The sequence below is a fragment of the Telmatherina bonti genome, assembly GCF_933228915.1.
Source record: "Telmatherina bonti genome assembly, chromosome: 6".
NCBI lineage: Eukaryota > Metazoa > Chordata > Actinopteri > Atheriniformes > Telmatherinidae > Telmatherina > Telmatherina bonti.
In genome coordinates this window covers 30,627,598-30,652,100 of record NC_136624.1, presented here as the reverse complement: position 1 = coordinate 30,652,100, position 24,503 = coordinate 30,627,598, and the positions used below count along the sequence as shown (strand labels likewise).

The window sequence follows — 24,503 nt, the reverse complement described above, 5'->3', positions numbered from 1 at the left end:
TAAGTGCTACACCTGATTGTAATGGATACAATGGGTCTCCATCTGCTGCACAAAAAGGAGAAGAATCTTTAGCAGTAATGAATCAGCATGACTGGTCAGATGATGACATCACAGACCTTTGAGCTGTACTTCAAATCAGGAGCATCCCATCCTAAAATAATCTAGTCTTTATGAACTGAGTCTTTATGAACATGCAGTCTGGACACAAGGTCATCTGTCTGAAATAGTTCATGTTCTGTGGTTATACTGTTGACTTAAAGGGTAAAAATTGCATATATTCAGCATGGGAACCCCTATTGTAGTCATTATCAGTGAAATATTGTAACTGATTTAACATGCTGTATACACTTTGTAGAAAGTGATTCTACTTATTGATTTTTCTGGCATATTTTTATGTTATATGTTTTTAAACAAGTGAATGGACATTATGAGCAAATTATAAACAGCATATTTAATTGTTTTGTCTATAATATCAACATTTCATATTAATAGATTTGATTAATATGTGAATAATATTTTTCTCTATATGCCAATGCTATTTATGTCAGAATTAATATTTGAAACTCTACATGTTCACTGTTCATATTGTATTATTTCTAAATAAATAAGCTTTATATAAATTACAAATCCCACCAATCCTATTCTCTGAAATTCTATATGGTGTTGTGAAAACGTGCTGACACTCATTTCTTTATAATAAGCTACTTCCAGGTTTTCTTATTAACAAGCAGTAGTTCTCCAGATTTTCTGAAAAGTCTTTCAGTTTTTCTTTGGACAAGTGGCTCCTTTTTCTCATCCATTCATTGAATGTCACAATATAAACCAATTAATTAAGGATGAAAAAAAGCATCTAACTTAACAGAAAAACTATTGATGAATCTATATAACAAACACAACTGCAAAGAAACCAAAATATTAAATTACTTAAAAAAACAACTAATAAAATAAAGACAAACAATTTATCTTTTCTTTAGACGAAGCAATAAAAACACCAAAGATAAAATCAGTTTATAAAAAAACTGTCCAACTGGACAAACATCATATGAGTGTTTGAAACAAACACTATATGAGATCGGTCTTTTTTTTCTTTAGCAAAAAGAAAGGTATATCTATGGAAAAAAAAATCAGTATAAAAAACCAGACTTAAACACTCTTTGCTCTTTTTATGATGACAAGGATGAAACGCTGATACACCTCTTCATCTTCTGTTTTACAATGAAAAACCCTGCTAATAAAGCAGTACCCTGCAAGCTTAATGTTTTCTTCCCAAACAAAAATGGCAATGACATATCCCATCTTTCCTTGCCTTTTAAGACTGAAACATACTCTCTTCTCTCTTCCCTTAACAGATATATATATATATATATATATATATATATATATATATATATATATATATATATATATATATATATATATATATATATATATATATATATATTACTTCCTCTATATTTTCAAAGTTTATTTCCGTATCTGTCAGGTTACATTTAGCATCTCAGACACGGCATCATCATCATCATCATCATCATCATCCGCCTTTTCACCCGCAGGTGGGTTGTGACGTGGCGGTGATTGATTAGTCAATTAACTTACCTCAGTAGCCTATATGAACGACTGCTCCACGCCGTGGCGGTCTTGGCAACAAGCTGAACTTTTCAAAAGCACACCGCTGGTTCAATCACAGAGGTGTGATGTCTTGGAAGATTTGTTTGTCGTGTTTAGCAGTGATGGTGACTCTAACGACCTTTAAACTCTGTGATGGACAAGCTGATGAGGCCGATGCGCGGAGGCCTTCAGTGCACGGCCGCCATCATCTCAGTGACGTCGTATCTGGCTTGAAACTTGAACCTGCGGTCCTGAAACGACGCGGTTCTCTCACTGTCAAATTTGACCAACGAGCTGACTTAAATTCGACTGACGGTAAGTTTGTGTGAAGATGCTTGCATCCTACATATATTTTAGAGTACCACGTCTCATGTGCAATACCATGAAGGTAAACGAGGTCTTTTGTTGTGTAGTGCCAAGTTTTCCTTTTTTGGGTTGTTGCTTCCACTTTAGAAGAGTTAAATGAAAGTAGCGTCTGTCTTTTTAAGTCTGGATATTCAAATACTTATTCATCAGATGAAACATAATGCACATCACCCAGCATGGCCAAAGAAATCCAACTGCGTCAAACAACGTAGCTGTCTGGAGAATAAAGAACCTCAGGCTGGCACTTCACTCTTCAGGCCTTCAAGGCTGTATTTTGAGCTGCTGGATTGTGTCAATCATTTGAGCATCCACAGATAAAAACTGCATGCATACCCCCCCCCCCCCCCCCCCCCCCCCCCCCAAAAAAAAAATTACTGTTAAAACTTTGGTGCCAGTTTTTCTGCCATTGCTGATATTCATTGATCCATCAATAATGATGAACTGCAAACAATTGCAGCCTAAATGTTTAATTATTGGACCCCTTAATGGTCCTACTCTGACCTTGGTTGAGCTAAATCTTCAGTGACTAAATTTTATTTTTGAATGTGGGAATAACCCTGCTTGAGTAGTCTCTACATCTTGGGTTGGATATGTAATGCTCAATTTTTTTTTTTTTTTTTTTTTAAAATGGTAGTGCTTTTTCACGTTTTGACGATTAAACTATTTTAGCAATAATTTTCTAAACACTTTCATTCTTATTTTTTTTCTAAATGTAAAGGAATTTTTGTTCCTTAATGTGAAGTGAACTTTAAGGGGTTAAGTCACCTAATGTTACACTATAAAGGCTTTGGCATGCATGTTTGTGATTAAGCAAATGTAAGCAGAAATGTTCAGACATTGTATGTACCTATTTTTATGATGAAACAGTTCACCTGCTTATGGTCAAAGTGAAAAGTGCCAAGTAGATTAACAAATGAAGGCACAACCTAGTATAAAATAAAGATGCCAACATATTTTCTTTTTTTTTTTTTTTAAATATATAATAGACAGAATTTGAGACGTTTTGGTGGTCATCCACTTGGTTTGGGACTCTTGATTCACCAGGTGACGTGCTTGTGTCTTAGTGTTTCAGAATGTTTTAGCTGCAAAACTGAAACAACTGGATCCATCAGTGGAATGCAGCAACGAGCAAATGACTCTGACAGTCAATCACATCAGAGCTCCACATTTTCTTGTGGATAATGGTAGGTTCTTTGGTAGGATTTGAGGATGTTTGCTCATAATGCAAAGTTTTTAATCTTTAAACCCCATACTTGAATGTCAAACAGGTGAGGAACCGCTTACTCCTCTGTCTCAGATGCCCTCTACGTGTGGTTTCTCTACCAAGAGGAACCGGAGAAATGTACAGTATGCTGCAAATTATCAGGGCTGCAATGTTAACAAGCAGGTAAGGTTGACGTTCATGCTTCTTATTTATCAATGCACATAGTATGCTGAGCATATACCTCACCTGTTTCCTCCTGCAGGATGATGATTATGTCCTGCCACTAAATTTTTGGGGTACACCGATGACCATGTCTTGTCCTGGTACACTGCCATCACCTTCTATTTTTTGCTTTCCATCTAAGATGATTGTGAAGCTTCGAGGTGTTGCAGCTAAGGATCTCAAAGTAAAGAGTACGTGATATAACTGGGTTTATTACTTCCAGAAAATGACTTCAGCTAATCTTTCCTGTTAAAACCACTGCAGTGTCTGGCATGTGGTATCCCCTGTCGTTGACCTGTAACAGTTGTGGACTGACTTTTGAAGAGTATTCTGGAGAACTGAAGCTTTCTGCACCCTACAATACAGGCCCATGTGTAGAAATCAAGGTATGATATGGTCCTTCTTGTAGCTGGAAACTGAAGATAAATTGCAAAACTTTTGATTTGTTTTTTTTGCAGGATGAGGAGCATGTACTTTCCATTCAGTGGGGAGATTTTGAGCTCTTGGCGGCATGCCCTTCTGTAGCCAACCCTGACCCTATTGTGGGAACAAGTCCACCACCTAGTGACAATAATCAAGCTCTGCAGGATCCTCAATACCCTTATATTCCAATGTTTCCACAATACCAGCCCTCACACAGTCCCGCCCCTGTGGCACCACTGCCACATCCACAGCTCCCATTTGCTGCTGCAGATGATGGAGAAAACCAAGAAGTCCCTGCAGATCAGCGTCCTGCATTCCCATATATGCCACAGTTTCCTCAATTTTTCCTGTTTCCCAAATCAGATTTGTCAACACAGCCTTCTGCAGTTCAAAATACTGCTTCTCAACCAGCCCAGTTACCTCAGGTGTCATCGTCCCCTCAGTATCAAGTTCCTCTTTTTCCACAATTTCCCATGTTACCTGGAATGTTCCCAACAAACCCAGCTCCACCAACTACCACCCCAGAGCCTTTGGTAACTACACAATCACTGATTACAAGGAAGGAGGAGAAGCCTCAAATTCCAATGCAGCCGCAGTTTCCAGTGACTCAGTATCCTTTTCTGCAATTCCATAAACCTCCATCCTCTCCAGAGTATCAAAGTCAAACGGTTGCAGATCCCAAACCTGTAATCCAGCAGTCTACACCACAACACCTGCATTCCCAAATTTTCCAAATCCCTGTGTTGCATCCTCCCTTTAATTATCCGCAAAGACAAAATGCTCCTGCTCCCACTCCAACAATCACTGCAGCCCCCACTGGAAAACCTCCAGCCGGAAAACTATTTTATCCACCACACCCTCTTATGCCAGTATATCTGGTTCCTAAACAAACTCATATGCCTGTATTTCTTGATCCTCAAACCATGCATCCTTCAAACCCTGCTCTGCCTGATCAGCATGGACATCAGCCCATCTACCAAGCCATGCCTTCTCTTTATTCTTTAGTTCCTGGTCAGGGGTAAATGGCACTTGAAAGGTGATGAAAGTACTGTGTATGGTACCTCAGTGTCACAGGTTGTGCTGAGGTGTGGGGAGAACTCCAAGGATCTCTTACTGCTGAATTAAAAGACTCAAAGATGCGTTAAGAGTTGGAATTTAAAATGTGAATGTTTAAGAGGGAATAAAGCATGAAGACATTTGCAAGAAATGCTGATTTTTGTTTTGTCATCTATTCTGCAAAGGTTTAATTCCCCCCCCCCTCTGTAATGGAGTTACAATGTAGGTCTTTTTGTGTGTAAAACTTTTGATGGCCTTGAAAGTGGAAAATTCTGTAAACATGACTACAGCAAATGATTCATTAAATAGAAACTACTCAAGACACATATGTTTTACGAATTGGTTCCATTACATTAAAACAAAGCTTATGAAGAAAATGCTTCAAAACACACTTAGGTTGATGTCGAAGGAGGGGGAAAAAAAACACTCCTGGGCCACTGTAGTGACTTTAACTCTCATACTACCAGACAAAATGCGGAGTGAAAACGTGACACCTGTCATGTCATGGTGTGCATAAACCGGCTGAATCACCTGCGTTGATAATCTGGGACGTTCACTGTCTGCCGCTCTGACGTCGAGCACGCTATTTGACGTCACCGTGGGAGTGTCCACCACAGGGAGAAATGAACGGTCATCAACACAATCCTCTTAGCGCCCATGTAAGTTAAAGCCAATAAAACGCACATTTTGTGAACTGCTATGTTAAAATGTTTGCATTTGCTACGGTTAACCCTGCAGAGGGGCAAAAGTTGTTTTCGTCGTTTAGTATGTTGTCGTTGCTGCCTGGCGATGTGCCCCCGTTTGCCTGTAGCTAGCCATGGCTGAAGCTGGGGCGATGTTTTTCTTTTTTTTCTTTTTCTTTCGCTAGAGTTTAGCCAGCCTGCTAATTGACAGGCTGAGTGGCCAGGCAGAGAATAAGCGCCTGATTTGCCACCCAGGATATTCCAGAGGGGCGACGTTAAGTGTATTTAAACGTGATTACGAGAAGGGAATTAATGCTCATGTTGTAAGAAGACAACTCTAAAGGATTTAACTTTAGGGACAACACCCAGGCCTGATTAAATCATGTATGCTCACAGAACAGGCGGTTCAACATTTATTAAGGTGAAGCTGAGCCATTTTTTTTCCCCCCATTGAAGAGGGGTCAGGGTAATGCAACCCTACCCTAAGCGCTGGGTACGCCATCATGAAATACAAGCGTGCAAGGTGTGATTAAGACAACCTGGTGGGAGAATGTGACAGATGGCAACTCAATGCCTCCGATCTAAACCGGGTGATTGAGCTTTTCACACCTGTGGGCACCGTTGTCTGCTTGAGCTGTCACTTGGTCAGGATTCTGCCGCTCATCTTAATAATTGCGGAGTCGCCCTTAAAGTTTTCAAATTTTTTCTTTTTTTTTTTTTATGACGAGTTTGATGTTAGTGTGCTTTTTGTGTAATTTAAATAAAATTAGGCAGCTGTGGGCTTTAACAGGCAGAAGGAGCGACTATCACTGAAACAGGGTGGTTTGGTAATGAGCTAAGCAAATATGATGGAGAAATGTTTATTTAAAAAAATAACAGAATCGTACGGATGCGCCGGAAATATAAATGGACTTGAATTTTAAATTACAACAAAGTTTGAATTTATATCGGTGTGTGGAGGAATTGATTAAAATATATGTACTCAGAAGAGTCAGTGTGGTTTGACTTTAGTCCGAGAAAACAAGTGGAGCTCTTTCGTATTAAATGTAAATTAAGCGATCCAGTTAGCATGGTTTTTCGCAGCCTCACATCACTCCAGGGTGGTTGATTTTATTTATATATATATAATATACATAAACTGTAGGTAGCCGTTAGACATGCTAACATGTTCATCATACAGGCGCTATGATTTCACCGCACACCGGTGTGCGCTGTGTCGGGAAATAAACGTTCCCCGGGAGGGGGGGGCACCACGTTAGCTTGCACTGCTAGCTACTATTTAAGCATACAAGAATTAAAAAGTGGGTTCTCGGTGTTCTGTCCTTAGCCTGGGTCAGCACCACTCTACATTAAAACGACAGAAACGTAGTCATGCTTTCAGTAAACATCTCAACTGTGCATGTGATGTGTGCATTTTTTTTGCTAAATGTCTGTCCTGCAGCTGTTAGCTAACCAACAGCTAATTTAATCCACTTGTCCTCTAACCACTGGGTTCAGACAATTTAATCTTGTTTAAAAATAGTCAAATTAAGAATGTATCGTTGTTTATTTTGATGAACTATTCCCTTATTATCTTAGCTTATGTAGTAGTCATCACAGTAGAAATACATGCAATGACACTGCTGTGATCTACTGAACAGTGCAATTCACTGATCAATTTTACAATAATAGCAAGCAACCTAACATCTGAACAATCATGCAGTGAATAAAAGCTACCTATTCAGTATAGATTTTTCAATATTTATGAATAAAAGATGGATTACTTGCACTCATCTTTACATAAACACATGATTAGAAATGCTGTTAACTGGTTGTGTTGTTTTGCAACTTGATAAAAAGTTTGTCCTCTATTAGACAAGTGAATGGTTAATGTCCTGCAGAGAATCCTCTTGGGCTGGTCTGTGCTGGTAATTAAGGATGCACAATTAATTAAATTAAAAATCCTCTGAGGCCTGTGCAGGATAAATTGAAATTAAAAAAGTTTTTATAGCACTTATAATACTGTGTGGGGTTTCATGGCGAAACATACTTTTTTTTTTTTTTAGTGATGACACTTTTACGGCACTTTAACACAAAATACTTTTGTTATTGCATTATAGTTGTCAATTTCCCAAAGTAGTTACACTGTTTTTGCAGCAAGAGCTTGTCAACACCCCCCCCCCCCCCCCCCCCCCCCCCCAAAAAAAAACCCCCTCCAAAATATTCCTTTTAGAATGTTTGTACACCTATCTTGTCTTCACTTTTCTGCTTTGAAAGACATTTTTATATCTAATGTTCAGTTTTAGAGATAACATTTCACTTAACTTTCTCATACATGTTCTTTTTTTGCTTTCTTTTTTTTTTTTTACAGCATGTGATTTTTCTAAATCTCCACACAAACAGCTGACTACAGTTTGACAGCTTTTTGATCATACAGAGGAAACAGTGCTGGAAACGTGGGTGGATTGAGCCTTATTTCTGTGTTATTAGATACACAGATCTGCTGCCCATGACCACATCGACAGGTATGTTTTTGGGGTTTTTTGCACATGAGAATCAGTTGAGAATAATGTTGGATTAAAAACTATTTAAACTTTGTCTCTCTCTCCATTTTGTATCTTGTTGCCTGTACATTCCTGAGTTGCTTCTTTGTGGGGTTTCCATATTGATTTAACAATAGCTTATATCTTAAAACAAGATACTTTTCTGAGATTGTTGTCAGTGAACAAAGCCACTGTTTTAAAATAATTTGCAGCAAAAAGTTAAGTTAAGATCTTAACTATGGATATTCTTAAGTAATACCTGTAGAAATATATATTGTTTGCTGTGAAGTCTCCAAAGAAGGTTCAAAGAAAGTGAATTGTTTATCGACCTGTACAGCACTCACTGTAGCCGGTGTGACATTGGAGCCCACATGCACAGACTGATAGGTGAATGTTGGCTGACCCACTTTAGACGGCACTTTGCCCTCTGCCTGGAGGAGTCGGATGTCATTTGCATTACCATTGCAGATGTAGGATAGTTCAGCATCTGTATTGCCGGTTCAGTTTGCCATAAACCCTGACTTGACCTTTTGAGCTTGAAAAGGTGACTGCAATGTCACTCTATTAATAGTGCTTCTCTATGTAGTGTAAACATTGCTGTTTTGGGTTTGTTCTGAAAATGAGCTGCAAACATCTGTGGGCTGTTAATCTTACAGTTTAACCCTTAAAAGGGCATTTATTCAAGTACTCCATTGTTCTCAGTATTGATTATTGGTAATGAGTAAACTGTAACATTGTTCGTCAGTGAAACTGATTTTAAGTATCTGTTTCAGCTGAAACCGGTTAGATATATTTCAATGTAATTATTAAACTATTTTCCACCACCCACCAGAGTGTTCTCTAGGCTGCAGGCCTTGTGCACAAAATGAGTCACATCACTAATGGAGCATTTCTTTGCGCTTTTGTTGCTAGATTGCTCTGTCGGCCTGTTAAACGATACTTTGTAGCTGTGCTGACTCATTTTTTCTGTTTGTCTGCAAAGCAGTCCATGTAATACAAAGTCATGCCAATCTTTTTATGAACTGTGCATTTTCTTTTACATACCCTGAAACATGCAAAACACTTTGTCTTGTAGGATAACCTGGCTGGGTGAACGAAGACCAAGGGAACATTATTAGCTTGCTGCTGTTTTTTTCTTTTTTAAATAATAGTCTTGGAGAGAATTTGAGAGAATATAGGACACATCTTTGCAAATAAAATATACCTTCTAATTTGTAATTGCTTGCTGTTCATTACTACTGCCAAGCAGGGACAGCAAGACCAGCTGAACTAAGTATTTCTGTGTTTCTCACATTGAAGCAATTCAATTTATTGGAATAATGAAATTAATAATAATAAAAAAAAAAACATTTAGTGCAAAACTATGAATAACACAGTTACAAATCTTGCACATGCAAAAGGCCTTGCAGCCCCCCAACCCTGTCATTGAAGTTTGATTTTCCAGGGCAAATGTTTGGAGTACTGAAAATAAATATTGAAACGCTGATATCTTAAGATAATGTGCTCATTTGTTGGTTTTGAAACAAACCAAAACAGGCGGGATGAGCTCCCCCACCCAGTGTTGCAGATGAGCTGTGCAGTGATAGCCTCTTTATCTGGTCTGAGAAGCCTTGTTTTCATGTTTTTTTTCTATTGAGCTGTAGGTACTAAGTTGATGTCATGTTAATGACTTCATGTCGGGTCATATGAACATCATATATGCTGTGGTGTTGAATAATCTTTATAATAAAACTGGGCTCATCAGACACAAATCTGCGACTTAACATTTGAAACATTCTGCTGGATCATCAACAATTTCTCAGGTTCAGCATGTGGGGAGCTTTTTTATTGGGTTGACTGTTGTCAGAAGTTACATGAACAATTTCAGGCTGAAGCGACTCAAATATGATTTGTTCTATTTTTTTTATATGAATCATGTCTAAATCCTATTTTTGAGGCCCGTGTACTCTTAGACATTGTGTCATTCCAGCTCCTTGTCCTGGTTTTTATATATAACCAATATGTGGTTATTCCACATGATTTGGGACTCCCATATCAGATTCCATGTGCATTATGTGTTGCATGCAGAAAAAAAACCCAGGGCATTGTTGTAACACCACTATAGCACTGCTAGAGTAGTTGCTATCACAGTAAATGCTAGCAATCTTTTTTTCTAATTCTCCTCAGTTGTTTCTTTTATGGTTGGATAAACATTTGCTTTCCTTTTAGAGCTAAATGTGATTCAGAAATTTGTTGCAATAGCTTGTATTTCAGAATTGCTTGCCTAAGTCTAATCTCCCAAATTGTCTCCCACATACCATTTATATTATGGATGATACACACACTAGAAAGTGTTTTTCAATGGAAGTCTTTTTTTTTTTTCTTTTTTTTTTTTCTTTACCCATGAAAATAAATGTGAACAATTAAATTAGATTTCTATTAAATCATGACTGGACAATTATTAAGGATACATTTTTGAGTGTTTTTTCCATTCTTTTTATTTAAGTTTTGTTCTGTATGCCTATTTGTGTACTTTATTACAAACATTACATGTTTGTGCCTCATGCAGCTTGTCCTGAGTTGCGAGTCAGAAGAGGAGAGGCTGGGCTGATGGTAAGCTCTCTGTCACACTCTCACCTCTATTACTGTGTCATTACATGTTGGCACATCAAAATAAATTGTGTTCAGTGTAAACTAATGCTTAAGTGACAAAGACTGGAAATTAGTCTATATGAAAGGTTATAGTCTTGAAAAACACGTGATGGGGAGGTTTCTGTGAATTCCATATCACTATATTACTATACTCACATAAGATTTAGATATTGGTCACTATCAATTTAGTCTTTCATTTAGTATATGTATTTATGATTTACCTTTGTTACACTCTGTAACCTCTTTTCTTTAGCACCATCCTGACATTATAAAGTTTTGTTAATGAATGTTTTCTGAAATGTAATTCAGTTGCTTTAAAAACCATTTGGCTTGAATACACAGAAATGAACAATAAAAAGTGATTTTTACTGATGTCCAGGACATCATTGAGTTGGTCAGACTGAGGCATTTCAGAAACTGTTCATAAAAGCTTTTCTGTTTTTACTTAGCAGACTTTGCTTTTTTACATTTCTGGGTCGACACTTTCGGAAATATCACATTGTGATCTACTAAAAATAACCTACATTAGTACCCTGGAGTACAAATATATGGATATTTTTCCAATTATGAATAAGAATTTCAGGCAAAATTTAAAAGAGCAAGTAATAAAATGAAGTGGTCATGTCTGTGTCGGCCCAGTTTTTGTTGCTTAGTGTTTCATATTTTGCTTCTGCTTATTTTGATCCTCACTTATTGCTGCATGTCATAATGTATTTTATTTTCCTTTTTGTGGTAGACAAGCATGACATTGAGCCAAGCCACAGATGCATGCCCACTCAAAAGGCCCAACTGAGCACCATCCCCTCAGCTTCCCGGCTTTCACCCAACCTCTCAGAGGGCAGGTGTCGACGGGGCGTAGCTAGTCTCCTGCACCCCCAAGTAGAACCTCACTGTGAAACTGGAGGTCTCTGATGGATCAGGGTAGTAGTGAGCAGAGTCCAGAGGAGCCGGACGCAGGAGGCCGAGCGGAGCCGGAGGTCGGCAGGAGGGCGTCGGAGTCAGAGCACGGCTTGTCCAAAATCACCCATAATGCCCTGGAGAACATGGGAGCGTTGGGCCATGGCCTGAAGCAGTTCTTCCAGCCACAGCGCCGACGCTCCTCCGTTTCCCCACATGACTCCGCCTCATCCTGCACAAGCGCCCCTCCCTCTGAACCCGTCGACGCAGGGTCAGAAGTAGGGGACGCTACTGCCTCCTCGGCCCTCCCTTTGGATTCTGACAACCATGCCGCTTCCGCCCCTCCTGCAGCTCTGAGCCGTGTCCTGCAGCAAATCCGAGGCCCACCAATGATGAAGCGTGGCACCAGCCTGCAGAGCCGCCGCAGCAAGGCCGGGGGTCCTGGAGATCCTCCCCAGAAAGGGAGCCCACAAATCCATAGGCGTAGCACTCATGAGGCCCTGCTGCAGGCTGGACGCCCACGATCCTCCTCGACCACAGACACACCCAGCAGCCCAGCTCTGGCGGACATGCTGCTGACCTCTGGATACCATTCCACTGAAGAGCCTGACAAGGTGAGTGTCTCAGTCCCTTCAGGTGGTGAACAGTGAAGCACAACCATGTGACATTGTCATAAAGCATACATTTAGAGGCTTAAATATACATTGGCAAAGAAATGTGTCGACGCAGGAAGTACAATCCTTATGATGTTATTCATGCTGGATTATGTTTTCAGCATTTTGTGGGTACAGAATTAAAAATTTTGTTCTAAGATGTGCAACTCACTCAACATTATTTTTATTACCTGGATCCTCAAACGTTCTATTACTAGAGAAGCTGTCCCTAGGACATGAAACATTCACTGTAAATTTGTTAGTGTGCACTGGTGAAGCAAGAAGAGTTTTGTATTTGTATTTTAGTTGTAAAAATGAATTTATCAGAATAAAGCTTAACTCATAGGCTAATATGTGCATGAATGCTGAAACCAAGTGAACTGGGAAATCATGTTAAAAGTCTCTTAATGGTTTAGATGTGCCTGATTGCACCACTGAATGGAGAGATGAGTTGTCAGTGGTGGAAGGTCAGAGATTGCCTTTGACTGCTTGGCCACTCTGTGCTTTAAGCCTTTCTAAATTTAGCTTTCGCCATCTCTCAGTGTACTTCAGGTCAGAGAAAGCTTGCAGGGGTAAACAAACTAAAACTTGTGTGACGATGCGTTTGTTTGACGTTTAATGTTAAAGGCAAACAAGATTCGCTGAAATGTTTTCTTATGTAATTTACATTTTGTTTCGAATAAATTGAACTGACACAAAGTTTGAACTTTTGCAGAAAATTCAAGTGTCTGTTCATAATAACACTTCAATTAGTGGATTGTTTCAAAATAGATACAACAGATTTATAACACAACTTGGGAAAATAAAACATAATTAATTGCTGGATGTGCCATTTTAACTTGCACTATGATATGGTCCGGCTGCCTTAGTCTCACTACCAGCTGCTCTCATAGACCATTCGTGCTTTTTCTGCTCAAGTGCTGACTTGTTTTATGGGAATTTGGCAGTAAGTTTATAATGTTAAAGGGCCATTCCTTGTATTTTAACGTTTTGCTGAGGTATTACTCTGTGAGGCAGATACACTGCTTTTCATGTTTTTGTGGATAAAGTCCATTCTCTTGTGCTTTACTCTGTGTAGAAGCTTAGATCCAGAAAAATCACCACCTTCTTTTGACTGATCTTGCTTGAGATAAACTGAAATCAGTCCTTTGGTTCAAGAAATTAAACATAAAATTTTATATGGATTGATGCACTATTATCCAGACTATTGAGGAGAGATATTATCCAGCTTTTTTTTTTATCAGTAAAGTCTAATAGCCAGCTTCTTTAATGCTGTGTTGTATTAATGTACAAGGCATTATGTCCCTCGCATGCCTGTGAGGGCACTATTACTTAATTAAAAATACAAGTTTTTTATGGTGTCTTTATCAGGAAAAAAATCTTTATAACTCAGATTATTTGAAAATTATTTGGTCTTTTATTGTGCATTTCAACAAAAAATGCCAACTTATGATTAATTTATGTTGCACATTAAACATCTAATTCAGTGGATTTAATGGTTTCAGCAGTGCCTAGTCTTTATAGTAATCCATTGAGAGGAAAAAAAAAAATTCTGAAGGGTTTAAACTGTGAAATGGTTCCATGTTTGGCAGAAGTTAATCTAGCCTTACCTTAGTTATGTTTTCTTTCCACCTGTACATCCTGGAGCAAGAGCCACAGTGACAATCCAAAGTGAAACCTTGTTTTGTTAGGCGCCCTCTGCTGTTGTGAAGGTGTAATTACACATGCTTTTTTCCCCTTTTACAGCTAAGCAAAATAATTAGCATCCGCTGAAACCTTACTTTCAGCAATTTTCAAAAGCAACTATCCACAATTAAGCTTTTCTAATTGTTTGCAATATGCATAGACTTTTACTCAAACTCAGCGTATAATTGATTGTTTTAGCCTCACATTGTTATGGTTATCATAATTTCTCTTGCAAATGTTTGTAAATTAATAGTATTATTTTATACATCCCTTTCTTCTGATAAATGTACTTATTTGCTGCTTGAAATTTTAAGTCATTAGATTATTTTCCCTAAAACATCTGTTTTCAGCTTTGCATTATATACTCAGACAAAACCTTTCAGCATCGTTGTTTATATGGCCATCTGTTTGCAGGAAAGACATCTAATATGTTTCTTGTCTTTTACAACTTTTTTTTTGTTCATTTTAACATACTGAAATGTTTTATAGATAATTAAAATGGATTTCTTTACTGTTTATCTTTTTTGCATAGCTGGATCGGTACGATGGATCAGGCCCTGCTGTGTCACCTAATGCCCTCCCTTACGGTGCAGATGGATATGATGTTGTTGACAGTACTCCAGACCCCCAGCGTACCAAGCAGGCTATTGCCCAGCTACAACAGAAGATTCTCAAGCTTACAGAACAAATCAAGATAGAACAAACAGCTCGTGATGACAACGTGGCCGAATACCTAAAACTCGCCAATAATGCAGACAAGCAGCAGAGTGCACGCATCAAACAGGTGTTTGAGAAGAAAAACCAAAAGTCAGCTCAGACTATCCAACAACTGCAGAGGAAGCTTGAGCACTACCACAGGAAGCTTCGTGAGGTGGAGCACAATGGCATCCCTCGCCAGCCCAAAGATGTTTTCCGAGACATGCACCAGGGACTGAAAGATGTTGGAGCTAAGGTTGGTGCTTAATATTGGTTTTAATGTTTTTTTCTGCCAAAGACCACACTGGGAATTCCTGTTACTTTTAATATGCACTGCGTAATTTTCTGACCTTAAAACTCTGCGTTTCAGACATGTTTGATGGCACAGTGTATATATTTTTTTTATGTAAATTATGTATTGTAAATCATTGTGGGCCAGCAGGGCCCCGCACTTCATAAATTTTACTTTGAGATGTTTTAGCTGCATTTAGCTTTACGCACCGCATACTATGTTTGCTACTCGAAATCAGCAAACTGGTATTATGCTGAGAGCAGCTTGTCAGCTGAGAACTGCATTCCCTGCATGTGAACAGGCGTAGCCAATCAAGCAGAATACACTCGTGTTGGTGTATTAATCTCTGTGGCAATAATAATAATAAATTAGGGGATGCAAAACTCCGCAACCCCCAAATTTTCTCTGCCAAGTAAAGCATTCATATGCTGAAATCCAAACAGGTGGCATTGAAATGCCGACATGAGTCTATTCTGATTCCTGCTTGTGAATTTCATAAATTTAACTTGTATATAGTTTAACCATTAAAACATAGGGATGCAAATCATGTCAACCTTAAATTCAGCAATTTTGTTTTTCTTTTTTTTAAAGTAATTGACCACTCAAAACGCGATAATTCCAAAATAATTTCTTCATCATTTCACTGGAACACATAGCGGTGAAACTGCATCACTGTCATTGGGTAATTTTAATTAAGTGACTGAAATGCTGCCAAAAACACCGGACAAAACAAAATGCACTTGCTGAATAGCTAATAAAACAAATAAAGAATGTTCTACTCAGTGAAATAGCTCTAAATATTCCTAAAGTAAAGATCTTCAGTAATGTGTTAACATAAAAAACATAAGGCTATAAACTACATCAATTATAGGTGTGATACACCTCAGAAATAAAGCACAGTGACACGAGTACATTCTGCCTGTTTAGCTTTGTGCCTTTACACAATGGACAGCCAGCTTTCAGCAGACCTGGTTTTTTGGCATCACACTGGCCGTTTTGAACACACACAGTAACTGATTCAACAAAGAAACATGAGGGGACTTTATTGGAGGAAGAGAATAAAAGAAAATGAGAAAGTAACAGGATAAAAATAAGACAACAAGCAACATAGGACTGAATGGAGAGAGTTCAGAGTTCAGGCAGGATGCAAGACGAATGAATCAGACTCAAATGGGAAAATATTCCAAAGCTCTGTTGTCTTTTTAAGAGATTCATAATAAAATCATCATTTATTGATTACCAAAAAGATTTTACAAGCATTGTTGTTGTCATAAACGTAAGTTTAGATTTTTTATTATAAAGAAGAGATGTTTGCTTTATTTCTGCTGTGTTGGTGTCAGTTTGTACACAGCTTGAAACTGGATCTGGGTGTAGTGTCTGACATGAAACTGTGTTCCCTGAGTCCTGGCTGCTGAATGCAATGGACTCAAGCCACATATTAGTTGCCTCAAATCGGCTCCTATAGACTCATATCTTTGGTTTCCATGTAAATGCTTACCAACAACACACATTTATTTGTTTGTTTGAGAATGATGTAGAATGTAAAAGTACTCTCATATAATTTAGAAATAGTTTCATCACTCATTGAATACATGATTTGAACTAGTTTGTGAAACATTTTGGCCTGAACATTTAATAACTGTAACCATTTTATTTTGATTTTTCAGTCAGTGTTTTTTTTTTTTTATCCGCTAGGTCACCAACTCTTTTCTTAAAGGGCTCCCATATCCAGCATGTTTTAGATGTTTCCCAGTTGCAACACCCCTGATTTAAATCAGTGGGTCAGTAACAGGCTTGTGCAGAACTTGACAAATTTTGAAGAATTTTTCTTTGAAATCAGATGTGTTGTTGCAGGGAAACATCTAAAACCTGTGTGCTCGTAGTCTTTCGAGGAACATAGTTGATGACCATTGCTTGAAATATTATCCTGTTTTATAATGTTGCAGTTTTCTTTTTTTACTCTCAAGTCTGTATCCATATTTGCTACATTATCCGACTCTACAAAAGGAAAGAATCAAAGCCACTATAATGGTGTAAAACTTAATATACAGCAGAACTAATCAAAAACATTGAAAGATCCTCCGTGTAGCAACCTTACTGACTTTATCGTCCTTCAAGACATCAGAGGAGTTCACCCAATATGTGCACACACCATTTAGCTGCTGGTAAAATAACTACACTTTAATTGAGAAAAAGAAATACTTAAACATAAACAACATTCATTTGTTTGCTTTTGAAAGCATTCTGTCAACAAGTTCTCAGACTAAAAGTTTTATTAAGGTATGTTTGGACCTCTTACATAAGTTTATTTGCTTTTCTTCAAAGATGTTTTTCTTGAAGTTTTGTCCCATAAATAGGTATACAGCGTTGACAGGAGGCAGACTTATACATGAAAGAATCTGCAGAGCAAATAGTCAAAAGTCATGCTTTAATCTAGGAATGTAGAGCTTCTTTAAAATCAGATATAGTATTCCAGTATTTTTTAAATAATTTTTTTTGTCTTGTCCAGCATTTAAACAAACAGAATGATTATCTGGATGCTGTGTTCTGCTGAGCACATTTACCTTGCCAAGGGAAGCCTTATAGATATAATGCTCCCCTTGCTATTCTGGATTCTTATTTTATTTTTCTATTTATTTTGCATAATTGTTTGCATTACAGAGTTTGTATTGCTGCACCGGACCGGAGATGATAGAAGAGGGACAGAAAGAGAACCGAAAAGAAGAGAAAACACCTCATAGAGAGAGAGTGAGAGAGAGACAGAAAGAAAGAGAGAGGGGAAAAACCCATCCATCCATCCATCCATCCATCTTCTGCCGCTTATCCGGGGTCGGGTCGCGGGGGCAGCAGCCTAAGCAGGGAAGCCCAGACTTCCCTCTCCCCAGCCACATTTGCCAACTCTGCGGGGGGGATCCCGAGGCGTTCCCAGGCCAGCCGAGAGATGTACTCCCTCCAGCGTGTCCTGGGTCTTCCCCGGGGTCTCCTCCCCGAGGGACGTGCCTGGAACACCTCACCAGGGAGGCGTCCAGGAGGCATCCTGACCAGATGCCCGAGCCACCTCAACTGGTTCCTCTCGATGCGAAGGAGCAGCGGCTCTACTCTGAGCCCCTCCCGGATGACTGAGCTCCTCACCCTATCTCTAAGGGAGAGCCCGGCCACCCTGCGGAGGAAACTCATTTCAGCCGCCTGTATACGAGATCTCGTTCTTTCGGTCACGACCCACAGCTCATGACCATAGGTGAGGGTAGGAACGTAGATCGACTGATAAATCGAGAGCTTCGCCTTCTGGCTCAGCTCCTTCTTCACCACGACAGACCGGCGCAGAGCCCGCATTACTGCAGACGCCGCACCGATCCGTCTGTCGATCTCACGCTCCATCCTTCCCTCACTCGTGAACAAGACCCCAAGATATTTAAACTCCTCCACTTGAGGCAGGACCTGACTCCCGACCCGGAGAGGGCAATCCACCCTATTCCGGCTGAGGACCATGGTCTCAGATTTTGAGGTGCTGATTCTCATCCCAGCCGCTTCACACTCGGCCGCGAATCGCTCAAGCGAGAGCTGGAGATCACGACCAGACGAAGCCAACAGGACCACGTCATCTGCAAAAAGCAGGGACCCAATCCTGAGGCCACCAAGTCGGATCCCCTCAACACCTCGGCTGCGCCTAGAAATTCTGTCCATATAAGTTATGAACAGAATCGGTGATAAAGGGCAGCCTTGGCGGAGTCCAACCCTCACCGGAAACGGATCCGACTTACTACCGGCAATGCGGACCAAGCTCTGACACTTGTCGTACAGGGACCGGACAGCTCGTACAAGGGGGTCCGGTACCCCATACTCCCGGAGTACCCCCCACAGGAGCCCCCGGGGGACACGGTCGAATGCCTTCTCCAGGTCCACAAAGCACATGTAGACTGGTTGGGCAAACTCCCATGCCCCCTCCAGGACCCCAGAGAGGGTATAGAGCTGGTCCACTGTTCCGCGACCAGGACGAAAACCACACTGCTCCTCCTCAATCCGGGATTCGACTATCCGGCGGACCCTCCTCTCCAGGACCCCTGAATAGACCTTACCAGGGAGGCTGAGGAGTGTGATTCCCCTGTAATTGGAACACACCCTCCGGTCCCCCTTCTTAAAAAGGGGGACCACTACCCCAGTCTGCCAATCCAGCGGTACTGCCCCCGATGTCCACGCGATGCTGCAGAGGCGTGTCAGCCAGGACAGCCCCACAGCATCCAGAGCCTTAAGGAACTCCGGGCGGATCTCATCCACCCCCGGGGCCTTGCCGCCAAGGAGCTTTTTGACCACCTCAGCGACTTCAGCCCCAGAGATAGGAGAGTCCACCCCTGAGTCCACCAGCTCTGCTCCCTCATGGGAAGCTGTGTTGGTAGGATTGAGGAGGTCTTCGAAGTATTCCCTCCACCGACCCACAACGTCCCGAGTTGAGGTCAGCAGCTCCCCATCTCCACTGTACACAGTATTGATGGAGCACTGCTTCCCCCCCCTGAGCCGCCGGATGGTGGACCAGAATCTCCTCGAAGCCGTCCGGAAGTCTTTCTCCATGGCCTCGCCGAACTCCTCCCATGCCCGAGTTTTTGCCTCGGCAACGGCCGAAGCCGCATGCCGCTTAGCCCGTCGGTACCCATCAGCTGCCTCCAGAGTCCCACAGGCCAAGAAGGCCCGATAGGACTCCTTCTTCAGCTTGACAGCATCCCTCACTGCTGGTGTCCACCAACGAGTCCTGGGATTACCGCCACGACAGGCACCAACGACCTTGCAGCCACAGCTCCAGCTGGCCGCTTCAGCAATAGAGGCACGGAACACAGCCCATTCGGACTCAATGTCCCCCGCCTCACCCGGGACATGTTCGAAGCTTTGCTAAAGGTGGGAGTTGAAGCTCGCTCTGACAGGGGACTCAGCCAGATGTTCCCAGCAGACCCTCACAACACGTTTGGGCCTGCCAGCTCTGACCGGCTTCCTCCCCCACCATCTGAGCCAACTCACCACCAGGTGGTGATCAGTTGACAGCTCCGCCCCCCTCTTCACCCGAGTGTCCAAGGCATGTGGCCGCAGGTCCGACGATACGACTACAAAGTCGATCATTGAACTGCGGCCCAGGGAATCCTGATGCCAGGTGTACATATGGACACTCTTATGCTGGAACATGGTGTTCGTTATAGACAATCCATGACGAGCACAGAAGTCCAATAACAAAACACCATTTGGGTTCAGAGGGGGGGGACCATGCCTCCCAATCACTCCCCTCCAGGTCTCACTGTCATTGCCCACGTGAGCATTGAAGTCCCCCAGCAGAACAATGGAGTCCCCAGAAGGAGCACCCTCCAGCACTCCCTCCAAGGACCCCAGAAAGGGTGGGTACTCTGAACTGCTGTTCGGCGCATAAGCACAGACAACAGTCAGGACCCGTCCCCCCACCCGGAGGCGGAGGGAAACTACCCTTTCATCCACCGGGGTAAACCCCAACGTGCAGGCACCAAGCTGGGGGCTGATGAGAATGCCCACACCTGCTCGGCGCCTCTCACCATGAGCAACTCCAGAGTGGAAGAAGGTCCAGCCCCTCTCGAGGGTACTGGTTCCAGAGCCCAAGCCATGCGTCGAGGTGAGTCCAACTATATCTAGTCGGAACCGCTCAACCTCGCGCACAAGCTCAGGCTCCTTCCCCACCAGAGAAGTGACGTTCCACGTCCCTAGAGCCAGCTTCTGCAGCCGGGGATCGGACCGCCAGGGTCCCCGCCCCTTGCTGCCGCCCAGCTCACATTGCACCCGACCCCTACGGCTCCTCCCGCAGATGGTGAGCCCATGGGAGGTGGGGCCCATGTAACCCTTTCGGGCTGAGCCCGACCGGGCCCCATGGGCAAAGGCCCGGCCACCAGACGCTCGCTCTCGTACCCCGCCTCCAGGCCTGGCTCCAGAGGGGGGTCCCGGTAACCCGCGTCCGGGCAAGGGAACATTTATGCCCAGGTTTGTCATCGTCATAGGGGTCTATGAGCCGTGCTTGGTCTGGTCCCTCCCCTAGACACCTGTTTGCCATGGGTGACCCTACCAGGGGCATAAAGCCCCCGACAACATAGCTGCTAGGATCTTCGGGACGCACAAACCCCTCCACCACGATAAGGTGACGGCTCAGGGAGAGGGTGACGGCTCAGGGAGAGGGTGACGGCTCAGGGAGAGGGGAAAAACCTTCATACATATAAGCACTCATACACACCCGCCTATATACACACATATACATACATATTTACATACATATATACACATTAGATTCACGTTAGATTCACGTGGACAAAACCATCAACTGTTGGGAGAAGCAGAAGTTAAGCTAAATCAGAGTCACAGAAAGAAAACTAGCTGCTGTTTGTAAATAAACCTGCTGATTGACTCAGTGACTGTGTCACGTGGTGTTCCAGTATTTTTACAACTCTTTGCAGTCCGAGTAATGATCTGATCTTGCTCATTCTAGGTAACTGGCGGCCTTTCCAGCTTCTCTCAAGCCACCCATTCTGCAGCTGGAGCTGTGGTGTCCAAGCCAAGAGAAATAGCTTCCCTCATCCGAAGCATCGGAAAGTTTGGCAGCGCTGATAACATTGCTGCCCTGAAAGACTCTCTGGATGAAACCCAGGGAGATGAGGGTGTTGGCCCTGGGGGATCACGGACCCTTGGGACAGGACAGTTACAATCCAGTCCAAAGTATGGCAGTGATGATGACTGCTCTAGTGCTACTTCGGGTTCTGCAGGAGCTAACAGCACCCCTGGAGCCCCCGGAGGGCCTCCTAGCTCTAAGGGTAACACTCTCGATCCTGCCCAAACTTCAGGCTTTGACGCGATACTCCACGAGATCCAAGAGCTTCGAGAAAACCAGGGTCGACTAGAGGAATCCTTTGAAAATTTAAAGGCCCACTATCAGCGGGACTACACCATGATCATGGAAGCCCTGCAAGAGGAACGATACAGGTAGAGTCAGTGCATACGCTGTAGATCTGCACAACGTGCATCGTTTTCTGAACTGGAAATGTTTTTCAGGTGTGAACGTTTAGAAGAACAGCTGAATGACTTGACAGAACTGCACCAGAATGAAATTCTAAACTTGAAACAGGAACTAGCCAGTATGGAGGAGAAGATCGCCTACCAGTCTTATGAAAGAGCAAGAGACATACAGGCAAGCTTCACCTAAATAACATTTCTGCTTCGTCCTCACGGCTATTCATCTGACAGTTTCCTCTTTGACTTGCAGGAGGCGCTGGAGGCTTGTCAGACTCGCATTTCCAAGATGGAGCTGCAGCAGCAACAACAGCAGGTGGTGCAGCTGGAGGGGCTGGAGAATGCCACAGCACGGACTCTTCTTGGAAAACTAATCAATGTTCTGCTAGCTGTTATGGCCGTCCTTTTGGTGTTTGTGTCAACGGTGGCTAACTGTGTTGTCCCCTTGATGAAAACACGGAGCCGCACACTTTCCACGCTGCTCCTCGTAATCCTGCTTGCCTTCCTCTGGAGGCACTGGGATGCTATTTCAGAGTATTTTCACCACTTTCTTCTGCATCCTAGATGACCGACTTGGAGAAGAGTATTAAAACGATGAAGGGACTTTGGCTTTGAAGCCGATGTGTAAAGAGAGGACATTTACTGTAGGAAGCAGAGTCTTAATATTCTTTTCTTCTCTTATATTTTCTCTCAGATCACTCAGAGGTTTGTCACGTTATCACTATCTGAATTGTGTTTTGAGGAAAATAAAATCAAAAGAGGACAGCAAAGGGTGGATGTTTGACATTGACTTAGGTGCAATGGTGGCACAAGCACATAGTGTGAAGGTGAACGGAGCACAGGTGAAGGAGCAGCTGAGAGAACTGCACACTTGATTTCTCTCCCGAGTAAATTTGTTTACACATGGAAAACTTTGCATTGTTTCTTCACGGAAGAAATTCCGTTTTTATTACGTTTTGAGCTGATCCAAGTGGTATTGTTTGAAGTCACTGCTATTTTAAATACAGCCGATGGATGCATTTTTACTTTTTTTTAATTGTAATGAGTTGACACTTGTGCAGATTTAGTTGCACGCATTGTTTTTTTTTTTGGGTGAGCTTTCTCTCTTATAGTCTTGTAATTCTGGTTTTTCAGTCTGCTTCTCTGTTCTCCTTTTACTCTCTTTTATTGGTTTCAGCTTTTGCGACCAACTCCTCAATCTGCTCACGACACTTTGAAGATCGGTGTGCCTGCACATCAGCTACGTTGCTCTGGAATCAGTCACTGGATCAGATATTTGTGGTTTCTTGATTCTTTTGGATGTGTAGAGTCAATGCACTGGTTCTGACACAGCCAGGATATCTTATCAAATGTCATGTTTAGAGTTACAACCCTGCTAGCAGGATGCTGCTCTCCTGCTGGCTCTTTCACTGCAGAAGAATAATCTATGAACTGAATTATCATACTTGAAGAGCGGCTAAAAGTGCTCAAAGACTCAGTGCTTCCGTACTGTTTCTATTAGTGACAATGAAATAGTAATACTTTTCTGTTGTTTTTTATTTTTATTTTTTAAAGATGAATAAATTTGCTGTTTTAAAATGTAAAATTAAAAGTGTAACTTGCATTTGTCCACACAGGTTAATGGAACCTCTAGTTAAGCGAAGAGAAAGACAAAACACAGATTAAAAGGTTAAAAGATGTAACAATCCTGAGAGGAGGTATTCTGCAGCAGTCACTAAAGTATTTGTGTGGCTTTATTTGAAGTGCTCACGATATTTTCAAAGACTATTATGTCTAAGTAGACATAATAGTCTGCTAACTTCTACCTGGCTCAGTCCAAGAATCGCTCTTTGGTTAATAAATAAGAATGTAGACAAAGCTAAATAAATATGAATTAACAAACGGTGTTAATTCATATTTACATATTTACAGCTGTAATGATTTTATTGCTTAGCAGTACAAAAGCCTGATTATTAAGTAAAAATCTGGCAAGCTCAGGAGCAATGTTAATTCTTCCGCCACAATCAAAGAGTAAAGATAGTCACTCTGCACATGCTCAGTTCTTTTCTTGCTAAAAGGGGACAGAACTAAACTAAATCACAGTAGATGTTTTAAAAGTGATCTTGAAGATTTATGTAAACTATGAAATTGTGTCCGATGACTGCAAGGTGAGATTTAAATCACTAAAGCGCAGAAATGAATCTCACAATTCTGATGTTTTCTAGCTGGCAGAAATTAATGTGGTTGCATGGTGGAAAGCAATTTTAACACTCAGCTATTCATGACCAGCCATGTTGGAGGTAACACCTCTCACAAATGACATAATTGCACTTTTAAAGTGAAGTAAAGAGAGTAGACTAATGTAATATGTGTGTGTTTATACACTAATAAACTGGTAGAGGTGAAGACTAACCTTTCAACAGATGGTTCACATCAAGTATCAGTGTAATGGTTTGTATTGACACTGGGCCACCTACTTTCTAGAACATTCACTTCTCTGAACTGCGGTGAAGCATGAGGAAACATCACCTTAAACATATGCTAGATTAGAGTTATGGTTTGTGTCATTGTTGACCAGACCAA

The 24,503-nt window shown here is 41.6% G+C and overlaps 1 protein-coding gene across 2 annotated transcripts; it reads left to right on the top strand.

Moving 5' to 3' along the window:
* The first annotated feature begins 5,489 nt into the window (after positions 1-5,489).
* tmcc1b (transmembrane and coiled-coil domain family 1b) lies at positions 5,490-23,389 on the top strand. 2 transcript variants are annotated; one of them, XM_079241571.1, is made up of 9 exons: positions 5,490-5,538; positions 7,913-8,066; positions 10,633-10,676; positions 11,452-12,226; positions 14,484-14,903; positions 17,601-17,687; positions 21,424-21,914; positions 21,984-22,119; positions 22,195-23,389. In XM_079241571.1, the coding sequence occupies exons 4-9, from the start codon at positions 11,627-11,629 to the stop codon at positions 22,507-22,509; spliced, it is 2,049 nt and encodes a 682-aa protein (XP_079097697.1). In that variant the 5' UTR covers positions 5,490-5,538; positions 7,913-8,066; positions 10,633-10,676; positions 11,452-11,626; the 3' UTR covers positions 22,510-23,389. The 2 variants fall into 2 exon arrangements, with proteins under 2 accessions (XP_079097697.1, XP_079097698.1); XM_079241572.1 differs by lacking the exon at positions 17,601-17,687.
* Positions 23,390-24,503: the final 1,114 nt, after the last annotated feature.

What these genes read in the sequence shown, in the direction of transcription:
- tmcc1b (XM_079241571.1), top strand. Translation starts at nt 11,627, where the DNA reads ATGGATCAGGGTAGTAGTGAGCAGAGTCCAGAGGAGCCGGACGCAGGA. An exon ending in CCACTGAAGAGCCTGACAAG is followed by an intron (nt 12,227 to 14,483) that starts GTGAGTGTCTCA and finishes TTTTTTGCATAG; the next exon opens with CTGGATCGGTACGATGGATC. An exon ending in TGAAAGATGTTGGAGCTAAG is followed by an intron (nt 14,904 to 17,600) that starts GTTGGTGCTTAA and finishes TTTGCATTACAG; the next exon opens with AGTTTGTATTGCTGCACCGG.